This window comes from Phocoena sinus, chromosome 1 (assembly GCF_008692025.1).
Source record: "Phocoena sinus isolate mPhoSin1 chromosome 1, mPhoSin1.pri, whole genome shotgun sequence".
NCBI classification, from domain to species: Eukaryota; Metazoa; Chordata; class Mammalia; order Artiodactyla; family Phocoenidae; genus Phocoena; species Phocoena sinus.
Window position 1 is genome coordinate 136,033,760 of NC_045763.1, and position 27,812 is coordinate 136,061,571.

At 36.9% G+C, this 27,812-nt stretch overlaps 2 protein-coding genes across 6 annotated transcripts in view; both read right to left on the minus strand.

Moving 5' to 3' along the window:
• Positions 1-28: 28 nt before the first annotated feature.
• The window catches only part of TOR1AIP2 (torsin 1A interacting protein 2), a 44,642-nt gene continuing 16,858 nt past the window's right edge, over positions 29-27,812 (minus strand). For 3 of the 5 annotated variants that reach the window (XM_032653650.1, XM_032653635.1, XM_032653660.1), the window contains 4 exons: positions 11,062-11,240; positions 8,486-9,001; positions 6,193-6,294; positions 29-5,373 (listed from right to left, as the gene is read on the minus strand). In XM_032653650.1, the coding sequence (XP_032509541.1) occupies positions 4,616-5,373; positions 6,193-6,294; positions 8,486-9,001; positions 11,062-11,095 (1,410 nt within the window). In that variant the 5' untranslated portion in view covers positions 11,096-11,240 and the 3' untranslated portion in view covers positions 29-4,615. Of the gene's footprint in view, positions 5,374-6,192; positions 6,295-8,485; positions 9,002-11,061; positions 11,241-26,564; positions 26,741-27,812 lie in introns of all 5 variants that reach the window. The other 2 variants (XM_032653640.1, XM_032653630.1) reach the window with 1 other exon arrangement.
• On the minus strand, positions 25,538-26,571 carry LOC116764762 (torsin-1A-interacting protein 2). The gene has a single exon (XM_032653676.1). The coding sequence runs from the start codon at positions 26,069-26,071 to the stop codon at positions 25,676-25,678; it is 396 nt and encodes a 131-aa protein (XP_032509567.1). The 5' UTR covers positions 26,072-26,571; the 3' UTR covers positions 25,538-25,675.

Sequence of the window (27,812 nt, forward strand, 5' to 3'; positions counted from 1 at the left end):
AACTATAATCAAGAATGAGTCAACGGAGAAAAATTAAGGAGATTTATTTTTCGTAAAACCGCACAACTAACTTGAATAAGGCACATTCTTCAACATCTATAAGAAACAAATGCAAACACAATCATGGTTACATAAGGAAGAAGGGGGATGCCAAGAATTTTGACATTAATACTGGCAAAGCCCGTTTCTTTTTGTTAGGTAAAAAAAAAAAAAAAAGCAAATTGCAGTTGTTTGAAAGTTAATGTGCCGTTTCTTTTAGGACAGGGATGGCAAACATTTAAATCTCCTGTAATCCGCTCAACCAGAAGCAGCTGCCTGGAGCTTTGGGCTGAGAAGGCTGAGGCTAGTGTGGGCACAGGGAGAAGGAAGGCTGGAACTGCCGCGGGCCTTCACATCTTCTTGCCAGCTCTACCCTACCTACTGAGCCCACTGCTTCCCAAGTCCAAAAACATTCTTTTGGGTTCAGGTAACTGCTCTTAGCCAAGAGCAAAGTTAGTTTATGAAGCCTCAATGAGGAAAAGTGGGAGATCATTTCCCAGTATAGGAACCAAGCTATGGATTTTTAAAGACATCAAAACAAGCTGAAGTAAACACAGCATATAATCCTGGAAGGAAAGGCATTGCAAACTGAATTATTTATATCTTTACCAATTATTTACAGATTAGGGGATACTGGTTGTGTTCTCAGGCCCTTTGGATAAGGCTAGTGCTCTTAACTAGTTTGTATATTTTTAAAAACAGATCGAGAAGCACTGCCATATACAGAACTGATAGGGCCGTGTATTAGTTGGAAGTGAGTTTCAGTAGCCCAGTCTCAGTCTGAATGAGGCAAATTTAGGCCCACATCATCAGCTACTTTACAACCTAATACCTAAAACTTAACATAATAGGAATAAGGCATATTTTAAAGTCATCTGGAAAAACTGTTTTACACAGATATCTTTAGTTCTCTCTAGAATTGGTAACACCTTCTTTGCAAATATATTATTCATAGCAAGTATTTCCCACGTGACTCATAAGCCTCAGTATTTCATAATCTCATAGATACCCTTAGAAATATTTTAAAATAATCACTTCATCGTATTTCTATGGATTATGATAGTGATTCATAATCATTAATATTCACAATACATATATAAAGACAAACGTCAACATTCCCATTGAACAAGTGACAGTGTTAAAGGTACTTTAATTTTTGAAAAAATCAAAAACAAGAGAAAACAGAACCACTAACTTTTCAACAAATTTCAAAATGAAATACATTATGCTCAGATTGGTGGACAAAATATTAAAATAAAGATTAATATTTAACCATACATTCAACATGAAAAGCAGACTAAAAACTGCTTTTATAAAATGACATATTGAGGGCTTTACAAAGATGTCTTGGTTTATTTTTATAATTGCTATATTTTATTTTCAGATGATAAAAGAAAAAAGGTATCATGTTCCTATTTGAAAGTACTCCTCTACAAATAAACTGTGTATGGATATAAGCTTTATTCTCAGTCAGTGGTAATCAGCTATAATGAGTATGTCTTCTGCTTAACATTAGGTTTTGAAGTACTAGACACCTGACTATTCTGCATAGAAACTGGTCAGATGTATGCAAATATAGTCCTGGAGAAGATCATCTTGCTGAATTAGTATCACTTTTACATGCTGAATTTGTTACATTTTATCATCAGTGCTCCTTACGTTTCCTGTATAAAACAAACAAAAACCGTGAAAGGGTCAAAACCACCTCAGCTGCGAACACTGTTCAACCGTGTCATTACCTGGAGGATGGTGGGTCACAGGCCTGCTGAACCTTACCACATAAGCTTGGCAGCTTTCAAATGAAATATATTTAAATTACTTTATTGATTTAAAAATTAGAAGTAGAAACAACAGCATTGCTTGGGAGCTAACTGGGAAACCTAAAATTTACCCCACAGGGGAAAAAACTCAAGAGACAGTTTATAATTCTACCAGTTGGTTCTAGAACTCTGGTATCACTCAAGAAGTGATTTATATTAATATATAACAATTAGAGTTGTTCTATGATAATAATTAAATGGTGATGTTTGGGTATCATATAAAATGCCCACAAGTCATTGTTCTAAGTCAAACAAGCAAACTATCTATTATAGTAATGAAAGATGAACTACTAGACACCCAAAAGAAAATTTAGAAACTTGAAAAGTGTAAAAAAACAGGTACAATTGAATAGAAATTAACCTAAGGGTACATTAGATAATAGATTTTATTTGTACATTTAAAAAATACAAAGTTTTATGCTCTAAGAATCATCATTTTATTCATGAGGACACAGAGCTAATATACTGCTTCTTTTAAAAATGATTTTTGAAATAGTGGACAGAAAACTGACAACAGTTTCAGTTGATTGCACTTATACATGGAAGGAGACACGTTTTTTTAACAAAGGCTGAACAGTAAAAAAAAAAATTGTGACATTTGGAAATATTTTCTAAATTATACTGAAATGATGAAAAACCATATTCAACTGAATGACGAAACCATCTTTGTCTCAGCTGTGATCTGAGTCACTGACAGATTAGATATGCACACTTCATATTGGTTCTTTATAAATCTGAGGTAGCACAGGTCAGCAGGCACCAGTTCTACAAGGCACCAATGGTTTTGTGTGATGTAATGCTAGCATCTGAGATCCAGAAATATCAAAAAATATTGAATATGGCATATAGATTTTTCTTCAGTTTCCACTGATTTTAAATTGGATTGATATTATATTCACTATGCTTTAACTTTTTGTTCAGGAAGGTCTCTCCTCAAATCTAGCGGAAGAGTCTTTCACAAAGTCCCAAATGAAAACAGTTCCTTTAGGTATGGCCTTACGCTCAATTGAGCACAATGTCAGGTCTTGGTTAGAACAGATCTGTTTTTCCTGTGACAAACACTTTCAAATAGATTCTTCCCCCCATGTCTTTATGCTCTCTGTTTAGGCATCAACAAAGACCCCTATATCTTCTTACTGTTTCCAAAAATCCTTCCATAATTTAGTCACATGACTTCAGAGGCCAAAACCTAACTGAAATATTCCAGGTTCATGGTGGTAGTTCCTAGGTATGCCATGTAATGGGACAAATCCTTCATTAGGTCAGGATCATTTTACTAAAGTTCTGCCTTCGGGGTTGAGATGCAAATCAACAATCACTGTCTCCATAAGCATCTTTCTCAAGCTTTCTTACAATCACAGAACATGGTCTAACAATTAATACTAGCTGTTAAAACCTCTTAGAATCTATCTACCATTTCCACTTCCTCTCACTAAGTATAGCATCTCTTGCATTTTTCTAATTGTTAACCTAATCATACTTCTAACTAGCTGGTCAAGAAATGAACTGCATTAGATAAATGTTCCATCACTGTATAATAAGTAAACAGTATGGTAAAGTTATGCTAATGTACCTATATAAAAATCTATGATTCAACTGGTTATTAAAATCTGTTCTTCTTAAAGCACTCAAACTCTCATTGTAGACAATTATAAAATTCCATTCAGGGGAGACAGAAATGATAACAGAGATTAACCAAAAGCATAGAAATATGCTAGTAAATACTAGTTTATACATTCTGCTATTCATCTGTAAGTCTTCATTCTTCATAAATAGCATGTCTCTTGATAAACCTGTATTTTATTTTCAACCTACTCATGAGTTTTAATATTTTCATTTTTTTTCCTATCTTCCAAGATGCTTTTTCACTTAATCAGTGATTTTCAAACTTCATTATTAGTGGAACTCTTTATTCCAATTAAATCCAATTAAATCTTATGGAGGAGCCCAATATATAAAATGGGAAAAAGAAGAACTTCTTTGATACAAAGGGGAGGGGTGCCAGTAGACAGCCTGAAAATCACTGCTCTAAATCATTCAAGAAAATTGAAGCGAAGACACAGCCAATTGGAATTTCTTCATTTGCAGTGATTATAAACAATTCCCCCATTGTTTTCAATTTTTAAGAACATTTCTTGAGCACAGCTGCTTTTCCCTCAGAGCTCATTAACGGAACAAAAACACAGTGCCTTACATATAGTATTCAGGTAAATAAGTATTTGAATTCTTATTTCCTTTTTCATACTATTCAAAAGTGCAAAAAAGCATAAGATGTAATCCCACAACTAGGTTATTAAAATGAATTTTAAAAATATTTAACATGTGATAGAAATTTTTAAAAAAATTTTCAGTTTTATAATTGTAATTGCTTTAATCTGAGTCCAAATACTATCCAAAAGGCTCCTTAGAGCCTCAAGAAAACAAAAATCACTCTGTAGTTACTGAGAAGATTATCTTCCCATGTAATGATTCTGTTGCTCTACTTTTGGATTGAAGAACATTCCTCAGTTATATATATCTGATTTGCTTGAAAGGCAGGCAAGGAAAAAAAGTCAGGTCAACTTTTAGCTTTGTCAAGCTTAGATTAGAAAGATTTTACAAAAAGTAAAAAATGAAAATTTCTTTTCTCAAATAAGCTCATTTGTGCTTTCCAGGCTATTTCCTCACATTCGTCAACCTCCTTCCATATAAATGGAAGGCTTTTAAACTGACTTTTTAATAAACCCATGCTGAACATAACCAACTCTGTGCTTAGCTTATAGAAAGCAGCCCTGTTCTTCTATGCTCCTCACTGGCTGGACAGGCAGCACCAGGTGGGAAATACGGCTCCACAGTCCACTCAGTTTGTCTGAATCCATGTGGCTGAAGGAGCTGGGAGTGTTAGAGTTGGTAAACCTCGCCCAAAGTAAATCTCGCACTTTCTCTTCAGTTTCCCTTGGGCTGACACTTGCTTCTAATGTTTCCTCCTCCAGTAGGATGGTCAGGACCAGGGCCACATCTTTAAAGGCAGCGTTCTCATGGTCACAATACTTGTAGAAGATCAAGGTGGAGCCTGCAGGAAGGGATTCAAAGCGGTGGACCACAGCAGCCTTCCCGCCCTTCTCAAATCCAGAGCTCAGCTCGTTGTCAACTGACTCCTTGACCTTATCACTGTCCTGAAAGGTTTTTCCAGCTCCATCAATCTGAATGGCAGAGACTTTCTGGGCAGACGTGTAGGCATTCGCAACGTGGTGGCTGAGGCACTTCAGGGTCTCTCTTCCCTCTCGAGCTGCTGTAAATATGATGGTGGCTGGCTCAGTGGGGTGTGAAGCATTGAGGTGCTTCTGGAGAAACTTACGTCCTCTCTGCCACAGAAAGGAACTCTGGCCTGGATATTTATCCTTCAAATGGCTGAAATGAACCAAGAAGGCCTCCAAAGCTGGATTTTTGGGCACTTGCTGGGCCGGAGAGGAATAATAGCTATTAACAGAACGTAGCAAAACAATCAGAAACAGGAGGCCAAGACAGATGGGGCCTATCAGAGAAAGAGAAAATAAAAGACAAAATTAGAGACAATGTGAGTCAGAAGTAAAGCCTGTGGTAAACTGAAAAAAGGCAGATATGCTGTCAGATTTTACTGGCCTGTGGTAAGTTTCTTTTGCCTAAGTCCTTTAAACTTTCAGCTGTTGAAATCTACTGGAAATACTTTTTCTTTAATTTCTTAAGAAGAAATTTGAAGATAATGACATCTTTGTTAAAAGGTAAAATCTAAGTTTATATATTTTTTGATATAGCTACTGATGTGATTTATAAATGAACTATCAGTATATTCTTCTACTGTCTCAAAAGTATCTACTACCTACCTGTAGATAGGCCATTTTTTCCTAAACAGTCAAAATGTAAAAATGCCATTTGAGAAGTTAATACTTTCTTTTTCATTGAAAAGACAGCTTTAACAGGGAACTATATTCATATATCTTATAATAGCCTATAATGGAAAATAATCTGAAAAAAATATACATATATAACTGAATCACTTTGCTGTCTACCTGAAACTAACACAATACTGTAAATCAACTTTACTTCAATTAAAAAAAAAACAGTTTTAGTTTCTTGTTTATGAAAAGCCCTTCCTCGGGTGGGAATTCCCATTTTGTTAAGGATGGCAAAATATTGGCTGCCACCGCTAAGGGAAAAATCCCCAGAACTCTATTGCTCTATTCTAATATTACTATCAAACATTAAAAAAAATATTAAAACAATGTTAAAACTATTTAAATCTGCTAGTTTTCTAGGTACTTCTCTGAGGATTTCTGAATGTGAATCACTACAGTAAGACCAGTTTTGTTCTTACCATAGCTCTGAAAACGCTTTTTATTAATCTTGCTTATGGTATCCTGTGCATTCTCCTTGTTTCCTTCCAATTTTTGTGTTTCTTGTTGATGTCTCTCAACCTCTGGGGGGGAAAAAAAAAGGAACATTATTTTTAGACAGTACACTAATGAGAGTGTGTATACCTTTATACCTCTTACCGAAGCAAAGAATTACCTGATAGGATTTCCATACTTTATAAAATTTTGTTTTATACAAAGCTAACTTCCTGTCTTTTCCTTAAGGCTCACCATTACCTTTATTCTACTTAGAATAAAATGAAATGCTGTGAAATTCACTTAAGGATACTGTTGCTACAGCCACAATTCTTCACTGGCTCTTACATCAAGGACAAAGAAACAAGCATCCTGATATTGCAGCCAAATGTATCTAACATGTGATTTAAGAAGGGATTTAAGAAATAATGTACACAAGACTCAACATCACAGGGCAATGATGCTCTAATTCCAGTGTTCACATCTCAAAAGGCTCCTGAAGACCCCCCTAATATACAAATAACAAAGACATTAAGTTTAGAGACAGGAGAGATTACTGTACAGTAATAGCTTACCTTTGCAAAACAGCTTACAAAAGCAAGCTTGAAACTTAGTGAATGAGGTATACAAAGCAAGGAATACAAGGTTAAGAAAATTTATGAACTATATAAAAATGTAGGTGTGGGGTGAGACACCAATCATAAAATGTGTGGGTGAAAAGGAGGGCAGTATTTTGTAGACTCTGAGCTAAGTCACTCTAGAGTGTAGATGTGTGCTTGACCCCAGCCAGGTACCTCATATAACAATGAAAGCTGACTATTGCCCATAACCCTTACTGGAGAAATAACTCAAATAGCATACACTATTAACATAAAGAAATAGAGTCACCTTCACCTATAAACGATAGTTCATTTAGTCATATCACACCAAAACACGGGTTTTTAAAATATCATGTCACAGAATTTAAGGACTGAAAGGATCTTTAATGATCACCTACTGTAGTCCCCCTACTTTACCTATTGTGACAAAAGGTCCAAGGATGTTAAGGGCTTTGCCCAAGGTCACATAAAGAGATATGGCCAAGCTGAGATTAGAATGAGGTTCCTCCATTTCCTAGATTAGCTCATTCCATTATATTATGTTGCTTCCCACACATAACTGCATTTTTAAAACAGTATTTTCTTCCTCTACTCAGTGAAACCTGCATACCGGTGAAATTCTGATGGCAGATAATGGTCCATACAAATCATATCCATTCATTCATTTAACAGATATTCATAAAGTCACTTCTCTGTGCCAAGTGCCACAGAAACACAGTAAATGAGAGAGACATAGCCCTGCCTTCCCTGAAGTTACAGACTATTCTAATATTAACTAATGAAACATATATTTGAGATCAGACATTGACTTATGGTGAAACATGGAATTCTAGCCCTTAGTCAAGTCCCTGATGAACAGAATGTCTTATATTTCTTTGCTCTGGCAAATAGGCATTTCAGACTGAGCTTTCAGAGTACTTATAAAATACAAATCCACACAGTACAAATCCATAAAATCACAGAAGGTAAAAAAAAGCTGGAAGAGACCAGCTGGATAGCATCTTGTCCTACTTCTTCAGTCTGCAAATAGGAAACTGAAGTACCAGGAAGTTGACAGATTTGCCTAAGTTCACCCAAGTTAGGAAGTGGTAGGGCCACAACTAGAATCCACATCTCTTGGGTTCCAGTGTAAAGACTTTGCACATTCCAACTATTATCTTTGTAAGGAATGATACGATGCTGTTCTCCTTAATATACAAGTGGGGAAAATCAGGTATAGAAAAATTAATTTGCTTAAAGTCCTATAAAACTGAAAGATGACCGAGTTAAGGGTCCTATACCACTGCTGTTGGTTTTTAAATATACCTATCTCTTGATTTATTTAGCATTTAGTTTTCCCCAAAGTAAAAGATTTTAAAAAGTGAAAGTGAAGATATGCTCATTAGAAATAAAGAAAAAGCCAGAGGTAAATTTTTTAAAAGTCATGCCTTAAGAAAAAACATACTGGATTAATACAGACAGCAAATAAATAAAAACTGTTAAAAAACGCAGCTTATGTGTGGGAAGCAACTTAATGTAGTGGAATGAGCTAGTTTAGGAGACGAGAAACCTCATTCTAATCTCAAGTCAGTTATATCTCTTTATGTGACTTTGGGCAAGGTGCAAAGGCCTTAATCCTATGAAGGAAAGAGTTCTCTGAAAAGAACAGTACAAAACAGGACAAGCTCAGGGGTTCTCTCACCTGGTGCCAGCAGTCGCTTCCTCAGTGTGTCCTGGCTCTCCAGCCCTGCACTGGAATGCCCAGGACTCTGGGTATCCTGAGGGTCAAGGACAGGTGGCTCCTGCAAAGCTCCGGGTCTGTCGCTCACGTGCTCAGGGAGGGCTGCAGAGCTGCTCACTAAGCGTGCGTCTGTTCTTCCCACCTTGTCACTTGGAGAACAGTTGGGTTCTGGATCCAAGAGGTCTTCACCCAGACTTTCTGAAGGGAGTGGATGCCCTTGTTCTCCACCCTGGAAACTCTGGCCGTTCTCACCTTCTGTATCCTTTGGATATTTCCTATCATCTGTTTCATCTGGACTTTCTGATTGACCATCTGTATCTGTACTTCCTGGACCAACTGATTCTACCTCTTGGTGGTCTTTGTTAAGACCAGAGGCAGGGTTTGGGGTCTGAGCTTCTTCAGTGGTACTTGCTGTCACTGTAGTCTCCTGTGCCTGACAATTTATTGATGGATCATTTTCCAAATCCTTTTGAGGGTCTATTGAGATAAAAATTTATAATTTTTATTAAAAAAATTTCCCTATATTTTTGTATTTTAACAAGGTCCCTGATTAATAAAAATATCTATATAGATTTTTATGGCTTATGAGGCACTCTTCCTAAACATTATTTCTCTTGATTTTCACTAAAGGTGACTGATTAAACAAATTCACTATCATGTTAATCTAACAAATAATATGAATGTAAAACTATTTTGAATGACAAACCAATTTTTGGTAGTATTAAATACATCCTCTTCCCTAATGAAATAACAGACCTAGGCAATAATCATCAATAGCAACTAAAACCATTATGCAAAAGGATAATGAGGAATTTTATGAACGCGATGAATGAGACTGACAACTGCTGAACCCACTGATCAATCTTAACACCACAAAAAGAAGGAAAACCAGACATTACTATAACCTCCCGAATTCAATGCAATAGGAAGTACACCGTACCACTTATGAAGTATTCTTGCCAAACTGAATCTGAATCTGATCAAGCTTCTAGAGCTAACTACCAGTTTCCAAGAGACACAGGGATAGAGGGATACATTAAATTATGCCTCAGCAAATGTAATCATGCAAAACCCACAATGAGGGAAATTCTAAGGGAATTCTAGAATTCCCTTATTCTGTGTCCCTAATAAGGGACATATTCCCTTATGTCCCTAATTCTAAGGGACAAAAGACTTTGTTTATTTAATAACAGCAGGAAATAAAAATAAATGGCAAGAAAAAAAAAGGAGTAACCTATTGATTAAGAGGTACTTGAATACATCAACAATGTGTGGACCACACTGTTTAGATTCACTGTCCTGCAAACCAGTTGTTAAAGAAATATTTATGATATAATCAGAAAATTTTGAACACCAGATATTTGATGAGACTCAGGAATTACTGTTCATCTTCTATTTATGATAAAGGTATTGTGATAGTGTTTTTACAAAGAAATCCTTATCATTTAGAGATAAGTGTTCAAGTATTTATGGCTAAAATTATGTGACACCTAGAATTTGCTTCAACTCAATGATATGGGGGTAAGGAGAAGTAAGGGAGTATAAATGAAACCACATTAGCCATATGTTGACAGCAGATGAAGCTGTTTGATGGGTACATGAGATTCATTTCCTCTCTCTACTTTTATATATGTTTGAAATTTTCCATAATAAAGCTTAAAAAAAAAAGAGCAACCAAAAAGATGTATCAATCAAATGCAGTATGTAGCCCAAATGTAAAGAAAAAAGAATTTAAAAACCCAACAGTGAAGAAAAAAAATTATGAGACAATGGGGGAAATGTGAATACTGGCTGTATATATGATGACAGCATGGAATAACTATTAATTTATTTTTTAGGTGTGATAATGCTATTTTGGTTCTTTTTTTTATTTTTTAAATCTATCTTTAAGAGATATAAACTAAAGTATTGACAAATAAAATGATATAATGTCTTGGGTTTGCATTTAAATATTCCAAGGCAGGCAACAAGAGTACCATTATGTAGGTAAAAGTTGAAGTTAGATTTTGAGTACATGGGACTTCATTATACGGTTCTACTTTCATATATTTAAAAATATCCTTAATAAAATATTTAAATACCCTTCTCTTCTGAAAAACCTACTTCATATTTTGCCTATTTTATATCATATATATATATATAGACACATACACGTAAGTAGGATGAAGAATTTAAATTTCATCTTTCCTTATAATTGAAAGATCCCCCTCTAAATATATAGCATATAGCTTACCTGATTTTTAAAAATGTAACTCTAAAGATCTGTCTACCATCTTTTTTTAAGATGCATTGTAATTTTTCCAATACTATAGGTTCCTACTATGGGAGTCTCTAAAATATAACTCTTTTTCATAATTAGGGTCTGGTATTATGGTAAAATTCAGTAAATATCAAAGAATAAGAATCATAACAAATTAAGCAATTAAGTTAATTTCTTTTTTACTTCCAAACTTCAGTTTTAGTCACCAGAGGCTTTCTCTCTAGCACAGCCCTAGTTTCCTACAGCACAAACCTAGTGTTGTACAAACTAGTCTTACCCTCTGGAGGATCCCTAAGTCCTCTGTCGGTCATGTTTGCGTTTTATCTCTTCAGACTTTGGGATACTTTTTGTTAGTGTCTGGTTTTCCTTGTGCAGATGTCTTGTTTTCTTCTTGTCCCAAGTCCCAACAGGCTCATGCTTCCCGTGGACCCAGGAAACAAGGCATATATACAGTGACTAAAATAAAATAAAAAAAATTAAATGACTTTTTTATTCATACATGGGAGAAATGCCAATTTCAGCTTTATTTACTAAATCTGTTTAGTTTGAGTAATATTTCCTCTCTGAAACTTTTCTAGTGAAGAGAAAGCGTTTTCTGGCTTTCATGAGGATTATATTCCAAATCCTAGACTACAAACTGAAGAAAAGCTTCAGATTATTAACCTTGTATAGAGCCCATAGCCTTCTAATACATTCCAATGTGTCTGGAAGGATGTAAAAAGTAAGACCAAGTGACCAGAATCTTGAAGAGAACATCTTTGAAACTGAAATGAAAAGTAATTCTAAGAGTAAAAATTTAAGTCACTGTTGAGTTAATCACTGCAGATTTCCTTTATGTCTTCAATTTCTGTCCCATATAAATTTCTCAGAGTTTGCCTATCAGAAGCTTTCACTTATCATTAACAAGTAACAATGCACACGGGCTACCTACAAACTAAGATGGCTGTCTTGGTGTTAGGAAGAGGAAATACACATTTTGTGTTTAGTCACTGCCTTCTTAGTGGTTTTCACACAGTATTCTTTTGTAAAATATGGAGACAGGTATCTCTTTATACAATGCCCTTCTATACAGTGCTCAAAGAAGACTAAATATAAATGATTATGATCTTAAGATATTATGTTTACTCTATAGTCTTCAATTAAATGTTTCTGTAAAAAATAAATAAATAAATAAATGATTATGAGCTGTATATAAAAGGAATAAAAATCAGAGGCAATTTATAAGCAATAAAAACTTAATCATGTCATTTTATAGTTAAATCTTATTTTCTTGTCAAAAACCATACCACTCAGTTACTTAACCTTCACTATCTATAAAAATGATTAAGGATTGCTATGATGACTAAATATAAGAATATATGTGGGCTTCCCTGGTGGCGCAGTGGTTAAGAATCTGCCTGTCAATGCAGGGGACACGGGTTCGAGCCCTGGTCTGGGAAGATCCCACATGCCGCGGAGCAACTAAGCCCATGCACCACAACTGCTGAGCCTGCGTGTCGCAACTACTGAAGCCCGCATGCCTAGAGCCTATGCTCCGCAACAAGAGAAGCCACTGCACTGAGAAGCCCGCGCAGCAATGAAGACCCAAAGCAGCCAAAAATAAAGTAATAAAATAATTTAAAAAAAAAAAAAAAAAAAAGAATATATGTGAAAGAGCTTTGTGAAGTGCTACATTTTTTGGATAGCCTAGTTGAGAAGTTAGCCAACTAGCCTTTTTTGTGTCCTTCACACAACACTCTTTTATAAAATCTAATTTTACAAGTTAAAAAATTTGATCCCAAATGCCTAGCACAGATCTTAGTATACAGCAAGAACCCCATATTTTAATTTAAAAGAATATGAATAAGTGAATGAATGCTTGAATGTACGAATAGAGTGGTGTCAACTATAAACTGAATGTGAAGGGAGGGGTTAAAAACAGGCCTCCTTTCTGCTGGTGTGAACACTTGGAAACAAGTCTCAGATTTGGAGGGTTCCTTGTCACCCTTTTATCTGCTTCAGACTCCTGGGACTGGGCTTATACATCTCCTTTTCATTACCATCATATGTTGCAATGAGGGTTACCTCCTATCCTATTTTGTGATAGAAAATAAAAAGTCCCCAATCCTTTAAAAATAAAGTCCGGTTACAAAAATTTTAGAAAGCGAAGATGCTATTCACAATAACTGTAAGGTACCTCATGATAAAAACTAAAAGGTACCTAGTAATAAATCTAACAACACATATGCAAGAATTTTAGAGTAAGGTGAAGTTTATGGTATGTAAATTATACCTCAATAAACTGTTTTAAGAAAAGAACTTTTAGGGAGAAAAGTATAAAACTTTACTGAAGGACATAAAAAGGACCTAAATAGAGAAATACATATAGACAGTAAGACTCAAAGCCATTTAATGCCACTTCTTTCCAAATTAATCTATAAATTCATTGCAATTTGAAACAAAATCTTGAGACAATTTTTTTATTGTTATATGTTTCTTATGGAATGAACAAGTTGACCCTAAAATTCACAAAGAGCAGTAAAGGATTAAGAAGAGTCAAGATAATTCTGAAGAAAGAAAAAAGAATTTTGAAAAGGGGGGATATTTTTACCAGATATATCAAGACGTTAAAAACAATAGGGCATTGGTGTAAGAAGAGACAGATTACACAGAATAGAGAGACAAGAAATATATGCATACATAAATAACGGAAATTGAGTGACAAAAGAAAAAGAATGGATTAGTGAATAAATAGTTTTGGGACAAATGACTTTTCAAATGGGAAAAAAATTAGATTTCTACCTCCACAAAAATCAATTGCAGATAAGAGACCTAAATGTAAAGAGCAAAACTTTGAAATTTTTGGATGAAAGCATGGAATACCTTTATAATCTCAAGGTTTTCTTGATCAAGATATAAAATATACAAACCATAAGGGCAACTTTGACAAATGTGATGACGTTAAAAATGTTAATCTCTAGACAAATCATCAAAATCATGGTTAAAAGATAAATTCACTGACTATAAAGATATCAGCGACACATATAATCATTAAGAGATTAATATCTAGAATACATAAAGACTACTGCAAATCAGTAAGAGACAAATAATGCTATTCTAAAAGCAGTGGGCAGGCTTCCCTGGTGGCGCAGTGGTTGAGAGTTTGCCTGCCGATGCAGGCGACACGGGTTCGTGCCCTGGTCCGGGAAGATCCCACATGCCGCGGAGCGGCTGGGCCCGTGAGCCATGGCCGCTGGGCCTGCGCGTCCGGAGCCTGTGCTCTGCAACGGGAGAGGCCACAACAGTGAGAGGCCTGCGTACCACAAAAAAAAAAATAAAAATAAATAAATAAATAAAAGCAGTGGGCAAAAGAGATGAACAAGCAGTTAAATAAAGAGGACATCTAAAAGTCTACTGAATTGGTAAGAAACTTAGTCAAGGAAATGCAAAATGAATTAATGATGAGATACCATTTCACAACCACCAGGTGGGCAAAAATTTTTAAATCAGGCAATACCAAGTGTTGGTGAGGATTTGGAGATACAGAGATCTTTACTGGCAATGAAGTAAACTGTTACAGCTTTGGAGAGCAATATGGCAATACCTAGTTAAGACACACAACACATTCTATAAATCGGCAATTCTTTTAGACATATACCTTAGAGAAACTTTTCCTCAAGTGCCCAATGATGTTTGTAGCAGCATTGTTTAAAATGAGGAAAAATGAGAAAATCGTAAATGTCCATAAATAAGGAAGTGGAATTTTTAAATTGTAGTATATTCTTTTTTTTTTTTTTTTTTTTTTTGTGGTACGCGGGCCTCTCACTGTTGTGGCCTCTCCCATTGCGGAGCACAGGCTCTGGACGCGCAGGCTCAGCCGCTCCGCGGCATGTGGGATCTTCCCAGACCGGGGCAGGAACCCGTGTCCCCTGCATCGGCAGGTGGACTCTCAACCACTGCGCCACCAGGGAAGCCCATTGTAGTATATTCTTAAAACATAATATGGTATATAAATTAATGAGTTAGATATCAAAAATTTATAAAGGTACAATATTAAAGCATTTATATAAAATTTAATAAACACAATAATATATAGAGTGATTCAAAAATAATTGAACAACAAGCAACTATATGCTAATAAAATGGACAACCTGGAAAAAATGGACAATTTCTTAGAAATGCACAACCTTCAGAGACTGAACCAGGAAGAAATAGAAAATATGAACAGACCAATCACAAGCACTGAAATTGAAACTGTGATTAAAAATCTTCTAACAAACAAAAGCCCAGGACCAGACGGCTTCACAGGTGAATTCTATCAAACATTTACAAAAGAGTTAAGACCTATTCTTCTCAAACTCTTCCAAAATATAGCAGAGGGAGGAACACTCCCAAAGTCCTTCTACGAGGCCACCATCATGCTGATACCAAAACCAGACAAAAATGTTACAAAAAAAGAAAACTACAGGCCAATATCACTAATGAACACAGATGCAAAAATCCTCAACAAAATACTAGCAAACAGAATCCAACAGCACATTAAAAGGATCATACACCATGATCAGGTGGGGTTTATCCCAGGAATGCAAGGATTCTTCAATATACACAAATCAATCAATGTGATACACCATATTAACCAATTGAAGGAGAAAAACAATATGATCATCTCAATTGATGCAGAGAAAGCTTTCAACAAAATTCAACACCCATTTATGATAAAAACCCTCCAGAAAGTAGGCATAGAGGGAACTTTCCTCAACATAATAAAGGCCATATATGACAAACCCACAGCCAACATCGTCCTCAATGGTGAAAAACTGAAACCATTTCCACTAAGATCAGGAACAAGACAAGGTTGCCCACTCTCACCACTATTATTCAACATAGTTTTGGAAGTTTTAGCCACAGCAATCAGAGAATAAAAAGAAATAAAAGGAATCCAAATTGGAAAAGAAGTAAAACTGTCACTGTTTGCAGATGACATACTATACATAGAGAACCCTAAAGATGCTACCAGAAAACTACTAGAGCTAATCAATGAATTTGGTAAAGTAGCAGGATACAAAATACACAGAAATCTCTGGCATTCCTATATACTAATGATGAAAAATCTGAAAGTGAAATCAAGAAAACACTCCCATTTACAGTTGCAACAAAAAGAATAAAATATCTAGGAATAAACCTACCCAAGGAGACAAAAGACCTGTATGCAGAAACTTATAAGACACTGATGAAAGAAATTAAGGATGATACAAACAAATGGAGAGATATACCATGTTCTTGGATTGGAAGAATCAACATTGTGAAAATGACTCTACTACCCAAAGCAATCTACAGATTCAATGCAATCCCTATCAAACGACCACTGGCATTTTTCACAGAACTAGAACAAAAAATTTCACAATTTGTATGGAAACACAGAAGACCCCGAATAGCCAAAGCAATCTTGAGAAAGAAAAACGGAGCTGGAGGAATCAGGCTCCCTGACTTCAGACTATACTACAAAGCTACAGTAATCAAGACAGTATGGTACTGGCACAAAAACAGAAAGATAGATCAATGGAACAGGATAGAAAGCCCAGAGATAAACCCATGCACATATGGTCACCTTATCTTTGATAAAGGAGGCAAGAATATACAGTGGAGAAAAGACAGCCTCTTCAATAAGTGGTGCTGGGAAAACTGGACAGCTACATGTAAAAGAATGAAATTAGAACATCCCTAACACCATACACAAAACTAAACTCAAAATGGATTAAAGACTTAAATGTAAGGCCAGACACTATCAAACTCTCAGAGGAAAATACAGGCAGAACACTCTGACATAAATCACACAAGATCCTTTTTGACCCACCTCCTAGAGAAATGGAAATAAAAACAAAAATAAACAAATGGGACCTAATGAAACTTAAAAGCTTTGGCACAGCAAAGGAAACCATAAACAAGACCAAAAGACAACCCTCAGAATGCAAGAAAATATTTGCAAATGAAGCAACTGACAAAGGATTAATTTCCAAAATTTACAAGCAGCTCACGCAGCTCAATATCAAAAAAACAAACAACCCAATCCAAAAATGGGCAGAAGATCTAAATAGACAGTTCTCCAAAGGAGATATACAGATTGCCAACAAACACATGAAAGAATGCTCAATATCATTAATCATTAGAGAAATGCAAATCAAAACTACAATGAGATGTCATCTCACACCAGTCAGAATGGCCATCATCAAAAAATCTACAAACAATAAATGCTGGAGAGGGTGTGGAGAAAAGGGAACCCTCTTGCCCTGTTGGTGGGAATGTAAATTGATACAGCCACTATGGAGAACAGTATGGAGGTTCCTTAAACTAAAAATAGAACTACCATATAACACAGCAACCCCAGTACTGGGCATATACCCTGAGAAAACCATAATTCAAAAAGAGTCATGTACCAAAATGTTCATTGCAGCTCTATTTACAATAGCCAGGACATGGAAGCAACCTAAGTGTCCATCAACAGATGAATGGATAAAGAAGATGTGGCACATATATACAATAGAATATTACTCAGCCATAAAAAGAAACAAAATTGAATTATATGTAGTGAGGTGGATGGACCTAGAGTCTGTCATACAGAGTGAAGTCAGAAAGAGAAAAACAAATACCATATGCTAACACATATATATGGAATCTAAAAAAAAAAAAAAGTTCCTGAAGAACCTAGGGGCAAGACGGGAATAAAGACACAGACCTACTAGAGAATGGACTTGAGGATACGGGGAGAGGGAATGGTAAGCTAGGACAAAGTGAGAGAGTGGCATGGACGTATATACACTACCAAACGTAAAACAGATAGCTAGTGGGAAGCAGCCGCATAGCACAGGGAGATCAGCTCGGTGCTTTGTGACCACCTAGAAGGGTAGGATAGCGAGGGTGGGAGGGAGGGAGATGCAAGAGGGAAGAGATGTGGGGATATATGTATATGTATAACTGATTCACTTTGTTATAAGGCAGAAACTAACACACCATTGTAAAGCAATTATACTCCAATAAAGATGTTAAAACAAATTGAATGAATGAAAAAAAAATGAACCAACTACTGATACATACCATAACATGGATGAATCTAAAAAGTGTGATGAGCGAAAAAAGCCACACACAAGATTATATGCCAAATGATTCCATTTATATGAAGTTCTAGAATTGCCAATGGTCTGCAGTGATGGAAAACAGATCAGAGGTTCCTAGGGGAAGGACTACTGACTGGAAAAGGGCATGAGAAAACCTTCTGGAGTAATGAAAGTGCTTCATATTTTTATTGAGGTAGTGTTTGTCATCAAACTTAAAATCTGTACATTTTATTGCATGTAGAATATCCTCAAGAAACTTTTTTTCAAATAACAACTGAATGCTTTAAAAAACGTATTACTTGTAAACGGGGTTGTAGTCAATAAGCAGTCTGCAAAGAAATCATGAGATATTTCAATAATCTTACAAATGTTCAATATACACCTTTCTCGTCACAAGGCACACATCATTCCTATAGCCCATTTCACTCAGACCCTTTGTAACATTGTTGTTCATAGCCAAAATGTAGTCCCTCGAGGCTACAAGGAAGAAGTGGTACAAACACAGAGGTTCTTGACACATCCTCACAAAAAGTCACATGGTGGGGTATCTGGGAGATCTGGAGGCCACTGTTCCAGAGGCAAGTCAATCTTTTCAACAGTGTCCAATCAATACCAGGAAATGTATACATTAGGAATCTCTGGACTGTGTAATAGAAGTGAGGCAGAGCCTCATGCTGATGGAAAATGTACATGTTGGAGACTTTCTGCAGCTGTAGGAAAAACCACTCCATAAGAATGTCCAAAAAAAATACCTTTGATGGTATCTTTTGCAAAAAGGAACTGATGAAGTGAATCCCTTTCAAGTTCAATTGTGAAATGTTGGTTTTCAGTGCCCCATTTATGGAGGTTATGATTCATTTTTCCACTTAAAGAAAACTTAGCCTTATCACTGGTAGTTATCTCCACTTCCCTGTGACCCTGAAATCTGCACCAAAACTTATTGTTTTGCTTTAACTGTCTCCATGAGGGCATGAACCAGGTTAAAGTAGAAAGGCTGCATTCTCCATAACTGGAGAAAATCAACAGATAGTAGGCTGAGGGATGCCTACTATTTCGATATCCTGAGACCTCCCTGAAGAGGGACACAAATTTGCCTCAGTGCCTCTTCTTCTGTTGTGGCTGCCCTGTGCTCTGTCTTTAAGATGCACCTTTTCTGCTCCATCTCAATGTACTAGTGGTAATGTTTTGTCAGCCTGGTAGGTGTTCATTGTCTGGTATATGGAATACCTTTGCACTGCAGTAACACAACCAAGTTTAGCAGACTCCAACACATAAAATTAAATGTTGTAAGGTTATCTCTACAGATTGATGCATAATACATGTTTATATATGAATGTTACTGAGTAATAAAATTTTGAAAGTGTTCTTTTATTGCTCTGTACATTGTTTAAATAAACACATGAACAGAAAGGATATATGCTTGCTTCTATGGAGGAAAGGACAGGAATAGGATGAGAACAAGAATTGGTTTCAACTGTACCTGTAAAGCCTCTAAAAAAAAAGAAAAAAAAGGTATATGTGGCAAAATGTTAGCGTATTTTATCTATTTTTTCAAATTGAAGTATAGTTGATTTACAGTTGTGTTAATTTCTGTACAGCAAAGTGATTTGTTATACATGTATATACATTCTTTTTTATATTCTTTTCCATTATAGTTTATCACAGGATATTGAATATAGTCCCCTGTATTATACAGTAGGACCTTGTTGTTTATCCATTCTGTATATAATAGTTTGCGTCTGCTAACCCCAAACTTCCACTCCATCCCTACCTCCACCTTCCCTCCCCCTTGGCAACCACAAGTCTGTTCTCTATGTCTGTGAGTCTTTGTTTCGTACATAAGTTCATTTGTGTCATATTTTAGATTCCACATATAAGTGATATTATATGGTATTTGTCTTTTTTTTTTCTGACTTACTTAACTTAGTATGATAATCTCTAGTTCCATCCATGTTGCTGCAAATGGCATTATTTCATTCTTTTTTATGGCTGAGCAGTATTCTATTGTATATAGGTACACCTTCTTTATCCATCTGTCAACGGACATTTGTTTCCATGTCGTGGCTATTGTGAACAGTGCTGCTATGAACATAGGGGTGCATGTATCTTTTTGTTTTTGCAATGCCATGCACCTTGCAGGATCTTAGTTCCCCGACCAGGGATTGAACCTGGGCCCTCGGCAGTGAAAGCACGGAGTCCTAACCACTGGACCGCCAGGGAATTCCCTATCTTTTTGAATTACAGTCTTGTCTGGGTATATGCCCTAGAGTGGGATTGCTGGACCATATGGTAGTTCTTTTTTGGTTTTCTGATGAACCTCCATACTGTTTTCCATAGTGGCTGCACAAACTTATGTTCCCACCAACAATGTAGGAGGGTTCCCTTTTCTTCACACCCTCTCCAGCATTTGTTAAAATTTGTACACTTTTTAATGATGGCCATTCTGACTGGTGTAAGGTGGTGCCTCATTGTAGTTTTGATTTGCATTTGTCGAATAATTAGTGATGTTGAGCAGCTTTTCATGTGCTTCTTGGCCATCTACATGTCTTCTTTGGAGAAATGCCTATTTAGGTCTTCTGCCCATTTTTCAATAGAGTTTTTTGTTGTTGTTGAGTTGTATGAGCTGTTTGTATATTCTGCAAATTAAGCCCTCGTCAGTCGCATCATTTGCAAATATTTTCTCCCAGTCTGTAGGTTGTCTTTTCGTTTTGTTTATGGTTTCTTTTGCTGTGCAAAAGCTTGTAGATTTAATTAGGTCCCATTTGTTTATTTTTGTTTTAATTTCTATTGCCTTGGGAGACTGACCTAAGAAAACACTGGTATGATTTATGTCAGAATGTTTTGCTTATGTTCTCTTCTAGGAGTTTTATGGTGTCATGTCTTATGTTTAAGGCTTTAAGCCATTTTGAGTTTATTTTTCTGTATGGTATGAGGGTGTGTCCTAACTTCGTTGATTTACATGCGGCTGTCCAACTTTTCCAACACCACTTGCTGAAGAGACTGTCTTTTTCCCATTGTATATTCTTGACTCCTTTGTTGAAGATTGACCATAGGTGTGTGGGTTTATTTCTGGGCTCTCTATTCTGTTCCATTGATCCATATATGTTTTTGTGCCAATGCCATGCCATTTTGATTACTGTAGCTTTGTAGCACCATCTGAAGTCTGGGAGGCTTATGCCTTCTGCTTTTCCCTTTTTCCTCAGGATTGCTTTGGCAATTCTGGGTCTTTTATGGTTCCATATAAATTTTAGGATTATTTGTTCTATTTCTGTGAAAAATGTCATGGGTAATTTGGTAGGGATCGCATTAAATCTGTAGATTGCTTTGGGTAGTATGGCCGTGTTAACAATATTAATTTTTCCAATCCAAGAGCATGGGATATCTTTCCTAAGTTAATGTATTTTAGACCTGGGTACATAGGTGAATGTTATTTCCTGCACTTTTCTATATGATTGATGTTAATATATTTTTTAAATGAGTAATCAAGTAAAATATATTAGCTTCTGTGAGGAAAAGAATCAAAAGAAAAGGCCTGTGGTATGATGAATTGGGAGATTGGGTTGACATATATACACTAATATGTATAAAATGGATAACTAATAAGAACCTGCTGTATAAAAAAAATAAATAAAATAAAATTCAAAAGAAAAAAAAAAAAAGGAAAGGCCTGTAATGGTAACTCTGAGCCCACACACAATGAACTTATGTTACAGAGGCACACTTCAACCACAGCCTCCTATACATTTTGTCATATCCAGTTGAGAAGAGATAGGACAAAGAAAAGCTACCCATGAGAACAAAATCAGAGCTGGGAGAGCAGTAGGACCTCACCCAACCTACTCTATCCTGGAAACCTCAATCTTACGATGTATGGACTATTAATATTCCTTCTATTTTACAGATAAGGAAACTGAGATATAGAGATGTTAAGAATCTTACCCAAGAACACACTAGTAAAAAATATATATATGTATCATAAACATACTATAAGGCATCCTGATTCTACATTTGAATTGTGACTCTAGCACATATGACCTGGGTAAATTTGCACATATTCTTCAACTCTTCTCAAATTGCTTACTTTGGTGTTGTGAAAGTCTCAAGTGATGTAATAAATCATGTAGCAACTATATCTACCGCAATTATGATTATAAATGGGCCTAAAAAATGTGACAATGATTTGCCTTGGGTCATTCATCCCACCAGGCCTCTTAATCTTTACATCTAAGACCATTTGACATACATAATTACAGGATCGACCTCAGTCCCAAGATTAATCTTGTCCTTCACCAGGAAGGATTTAAGAAGTTTTTAACAATTCAGCATCAAGTTCTAACAATTTGGCTTTAATCCCTGTTCTAAAACTAAGACTCTACCTTATCCCTAGTTCTAACTTCTGCCTCATTCTCTTATACCCTTCCTAGTCCTAAAGACGTACTACATGCCATATGATTGACATGTTATCACATTTAAACCTCACAACAGTATGAGGTAGGTATTATTACATAACCTATTTCACAGATGAAGAAACTGGATACAGAAAGGTTAAAATGCCCAAGGTCATTTAATAGTGCCAGAATCAGAAGACAAACCTAGGTCAGCTGGCTCCAAAGCTATTATTTTTCCTCTATAACAAGTAGTTTTCAAGCTGTGTTCCCAAGCTTCCATGGAGACTCAAGGGCTGCCAGAGGAGACTGAAGAGATAGAAGGGGTATGGCTCAACTCACTTTTACAGATATCTGTATTCTGCTGATTGCCACATACACTTTGGATGTCATGGAATTCTTTCTTGCGTACCTACCTGTCTGCCTGGGCTACCTTCTCCTACAACTTAGAGATGAATCTTAACTTAGTCACGCACAACTCAAGACAGACTCTGCTTTAGTAGGTACTTTCCAGTTGCCCCAGCACAGTTTCCATTAAACTTCCACTCCTAGGTCTGCATTAAAATAACAGAGAGTAGTTCTAGAAGTCTAGAAATGGCCACCATTACGTGTAAGTAATTATCAACTCTCCTACAGTACGGAAGTATAGATTAATATGGCTCATATAATCCAAAACAGTGGATCAATTGTCATGAGAATTTTAAGAATACACTTATACTTTAAAATTCATTATTCATAACTATGAAGTAGAGTATTTTAGAATAATCTGCAATATTTTAAGCCAAGTAAAGTCATACTTAAAAAGACCGAAGCTGAAAAGCTACAAAGCTTTCTAAATTTTCTCCCTTGCTCAATTTTATGAACTCTACCCCATGATGTTAGTTCTGAGAGCTGACCATATATCAGGTATGTGATGATAATCATGTATGAAGGCAAAGTACCCTTCTTAATGTAATATTAAAATTAGTATTTTTGATTCCTTTCTCTTGCCTATATACTCATATACCTTATAATGACAACACACAAAACTGTTTTTGAGGAGGGCTACAATAGAGCCTTCCTCAGTTGAGAAAAATGACTGAGTTATAACCTGAAATATCAGCAGTGACCTTCACTCTGATGTGAAACCTCTTTATATGTCACCGGCAAAGTACAATAACTATCACTACCTTACAGTATTATGAGTACTCAGTTCCTTTTTTTTTGCGATACGCGGGCCTTTCACCGTTGTGGCCTCTCCCGTTGCGGAGCACAGGCTCTGGATGCGCAGGCCCAGCGGCCATGGCTCACAGGCCCAGCCGCTCCGCGGCATGTGGGATCTTCCCGGACCGGGCCACGAACCCGTGTCCCCTGCATCGGCAGGCGGACTCTCAACCACTGCGCCACCAGGGAATCCCTCAGTTCCTATTCTTTTAAGCCAGATAACTAAATACCCTGGATATGCTGCTATGGTATTTCTCAAAGTATAGTTCATAGAGTACCTGCATAAGAATCTCCTGAGGCAGTATTTGTAAAATGTAGCTACCTGGGCCCCACAAGCAATCTAAGGAATAAAAATTTCTGTAAGATTGGAAAATTTGCATTTCTGACAAGCTCACCCAGGCACTGATTTGAAAACCAATTGTATAAATCCATTTAATATGTCCTTACTATTTAAGAATGAGATTGGTTAAAACAAAAACAAAGACCCTTTCTCTATTTTGCCGATATTTAAAATTGCACATATGTAGTGCTTTTTGGTATGTGTCTGAAAAAGTTTAGGAGACAATAATACTGATAACAACACCACACTCAAAAGCAATACCTCAAAGTAAATTTTCACTTTTTAGAAAAAGCTTTAGGATAGTGTAGTTCTTAACCAATGGTAAATGATAAACTAATTAGTCTTCACTCAATTTAGCAGTCCACACAGTTTATTCAGCAATAGAACAGAAGAGAACTTCCATCATGACAGACATAAGGCAGATACAGGGCAGATCTCTGGGGTACATTCTTTAAGCAGACTAACAAGTGACTTTTTAACATGTGGCAGGCATGATTTGTTGCATACAAACAGCCATTCATTCCTTACTTCTTCCTTCCTAAAAGAGCCCTGATTTTATTAGGGGAGACAATGTGTCCTACCCAGGCAGTGCAACTCCATTCCCCTCTGCCAGGTTTCCCAGGCTCCTTTGTGAATCAAGGATGTAAGAAAAAATCTGTGAGGGACTTTTGGGAAAGATCTTCTTCCCAAATAAAAGACACAGACTTGAAAGGAGAAAGCTTTTTGCTCCTTACTTCCAGCCTTTGATTCGGATTGAAATGTCTAGAGCAGCAACAAGCTACATTGTACTCGGTGAGAACTATGAGGACAAAAAGCCAGTATGCTAAAGATCCCAGAGGGGAAAGATAGCGAGAACCTGCGGCCTTGAGAACATTGTTGAGTTGCTACACAAGCACTGGATTATCTAGAATCTTAAGTGGAATTTTAAAATTGTTCAGTGGCCTCTGAGATGTTTTCAATGCTTTTTCTAAGTTTCTTAACCTGAACTCTAGTTTCATGATTCTTATGAACAAGTGAAGGCCAGAATGAGGCCAGTGTAAGACCTTCTTAGTTCTAAGAAAAATGCTTCCCCTAAACTGTTCATAATATATATGCAGTCAAGCTGGGTAACTCCTTTCGTCACCTATCTCCTAGGACAGGTACTTTTCCATTGCCAGGGGAGGACATTCTAAGTTCAGTCACCACAAAGACAGGATAGTCCTTGCTTATGTAGAGCCAAGGAGGTGTAGACAGAGGCATTTCTGCATGTTTTTATTGTCACCTATTTAGGTGCTGCCTGACTGAATGTGATTCCTCTGACAGTGACCAGTTATGGATAACGTCATAGCCACACTGAGGATGAGCTAAATAGAGCCAATGATGAATAAATGGTTATATATGAATAAATTTTATATATATATAATTATCACTGATTAATATTTAAGAGGTGGAATTTAGAACAATATAGTTCATTATTAAAATGTCTAGTTGTTTTACTGGAATAATCTAGAATTCAGCTACAAGGATGCTTTCCCAGAAAAGTTTTCACTAGAATATAATGAAAGTACACACAGTATGGGGCTTCTCCTCCAGGACTACCATGTCATAATAACGTCAATAATTAGGCTGTGGAGATTTTTAGGAGTAAGCTAATTCCAAAACATAGGAAATATGGAATAGTCAGGTTCTAGATGAACAATCTGGCTTGGAATACTGATTAAATTCATGCTGAAGAAGAGATGCACAGACCCTGGAAGCAGATCCAACAATTTAAGCAGTTTCCCAGAGTAGTGACAGTCTGGATCAGATATAGAAAGGAGTCATTTTTCCATCTTCCTTGGGCTACTAGTACAAAACCCTCTAGAGTCTCCATGATTTTGACTGTTTCAGAAGTTATTTGCTTTGGCCAAGTTTTTTGTTCAAGGTTTTATCTGTTCTGGTCAGGATTAACTGTAATGCAGGGTTAAAACCAGCAACTCTAGAGTCATGTATCCTTTTTCTAACCAGTGGAGGACCCAGAAGAAATGGGTGGCAAGCTTTTTCAAAGGTCCACCTGGTAAGATTCTGGGGAGCCCACTCAAGTGGGAAAGACCAAGGAAGAACAAGGCTTCTATTAGCAGGATTATCAGGATAACACTCAGGGCAATAATCAGCTCTGTTAATACGGTCTAAGAATACTTGGTAACATTCATTCTCAACCAGTTCAGTTTGGTACAACCAATGGCCTAGTTCTAAACTAGGGAACCATTGCTGTCCACAGTCAGGGCAATGTGAATTATCTGAGAACATTGGGACCTAGAGAGACAACACAGAAAGCAATGTAACTGTAAGAGGCAACAATGATAAAAAGAGACACCCAAACAACCAGTCCTATTACAGGTTTGGTTTAGCACTTTCTCAGTCCAACCACCATTACTTGGAGAGGGTAAAATGTGGCTTGCACCTCCGTGCAATTCTTCAAGATTTCGTTGTCTATTTTTCACTCACTTGCAACCCAGTCTCTGAACTCAGGGACTGATCCAGTCTATGTTATTAGTCACTTACTAACAGCACAGATCTCAGAATAGCTCCTTTAAATCCCAGCTTCTCAAGAAAAGACAGGGTTCTAGTCTAAGTTAATTATTTTTTCTTGTGTGTTATCAGCTGGTGGTATCATGCAGAGGCATCTGGCTTACTCTGCTTTGCTGGTAAGTTATTATGTCTGCTTGGTGAAACAGAGGAGCTGACAGGTCCAATGGGTCTTTGGTGGGCGCTGGCACTCTTGCCGTTGTAATACACGTACCCAAGTCTTAAGGCCTTGGCACTTTATAGCGATGTAGAAGGGTCAGGAAAACCTGGCAGAGTCCTCTTGAGCGTGGATCCAATGAAGTCTTTCTTGGGAGGACCTTAATCAGGACCCAGTCACAGGGAAGTAGCTGCTGCTGAGTTGGTTGAAGGGTCTGGGAATGCTTCACACACCTGTAAATAATAAAACTTCAGACGACTCATGTGGGCTTTGAGTTGCTCACAATATTATTAGAAACATGCATTTGGATGAGAATTGTCTCATGGGTTTCCCCATAACAACTTCATATGGGTTCAAACCAATTTATCTGTTGGGAGTTATTCTTATGCTTGATTGGGCAACAGGGAGGATTTTGGTTCATTTAAGGTTTGTATTAGGTTAATTTTTTTTTAGGACTATATATTTCTTTTTCCTACTCCTTTGGAACTTTGGGAATAATAAGGTCTGTATAATCATGGTTAATGTGGTACAACTTTGAGATTTTTTGTCTCTCTTCTGTGAAATGGGTGCCGTATATATAGTTCTCCCATAATGGGTGGGATAACATTAACAATGGTGACAGCCTTCTAAAACAGACTTCAATCCATGCAGGGAAAAGCTTACAAAATTATTAGATAATATTCTTAATAACTAACCATAGGAAGTTGGATGAAATCCTTTTGAAGGCTGAAAAAGAAAACACAAGGGACATGTCTCATTGTCCACATCTGCCTTTATAGGCTCATATGCATTTTAAGTTTAAGAAGGCAATTAAGGCACGGTCCTGAGCTATTCTTGGAAAATATATAGTAAATCAGTTGGAATTTACAGATGCTTTCATCATCTTTGTACTCCTTCATGACACTGAATGTAACAAGTAAACAAGGTAGGGTAGAGCAGGATGCATGGAACAACTAGACAGGCACCTAGGAAGTGCCACAGATCACCAGAGCACAATATATAGTCTGCCTTTCTCCAGTGTTCTTTTGTGAATTCTGAGGCCTGATCCTGTGAGAGCACTAAGGGACACTGGGGAAGATGTGAGTGTTAAAACTGTATAAAGATATAGCCTGGGGCTTCCCTGGTGGCGCAGTGGTTGAGAGTCCGCCTGCCGATGCAGGGGACACGGGTTTGTGCCCCGGTTCGCGAAGATCCCACATGCCGCGGAGCGGCTGGGCCCGTGAGCCATGGCCGCTGAGCCTGCGCGTCCGGAGCCTGTGCTCCACAACAGGAGAGGCCACAACGATGAGAGGCCCACGTACCACA

Excerpts from the sequence above, each read along its gene's own strand:
- LOC116764762 (XM_032653676.1), bottom strand. The coding sequence starts at position 26,071 with ATGTTCTCAGATAATTCACATTGCCCTGACTGTGGACAGCAATGGTTC.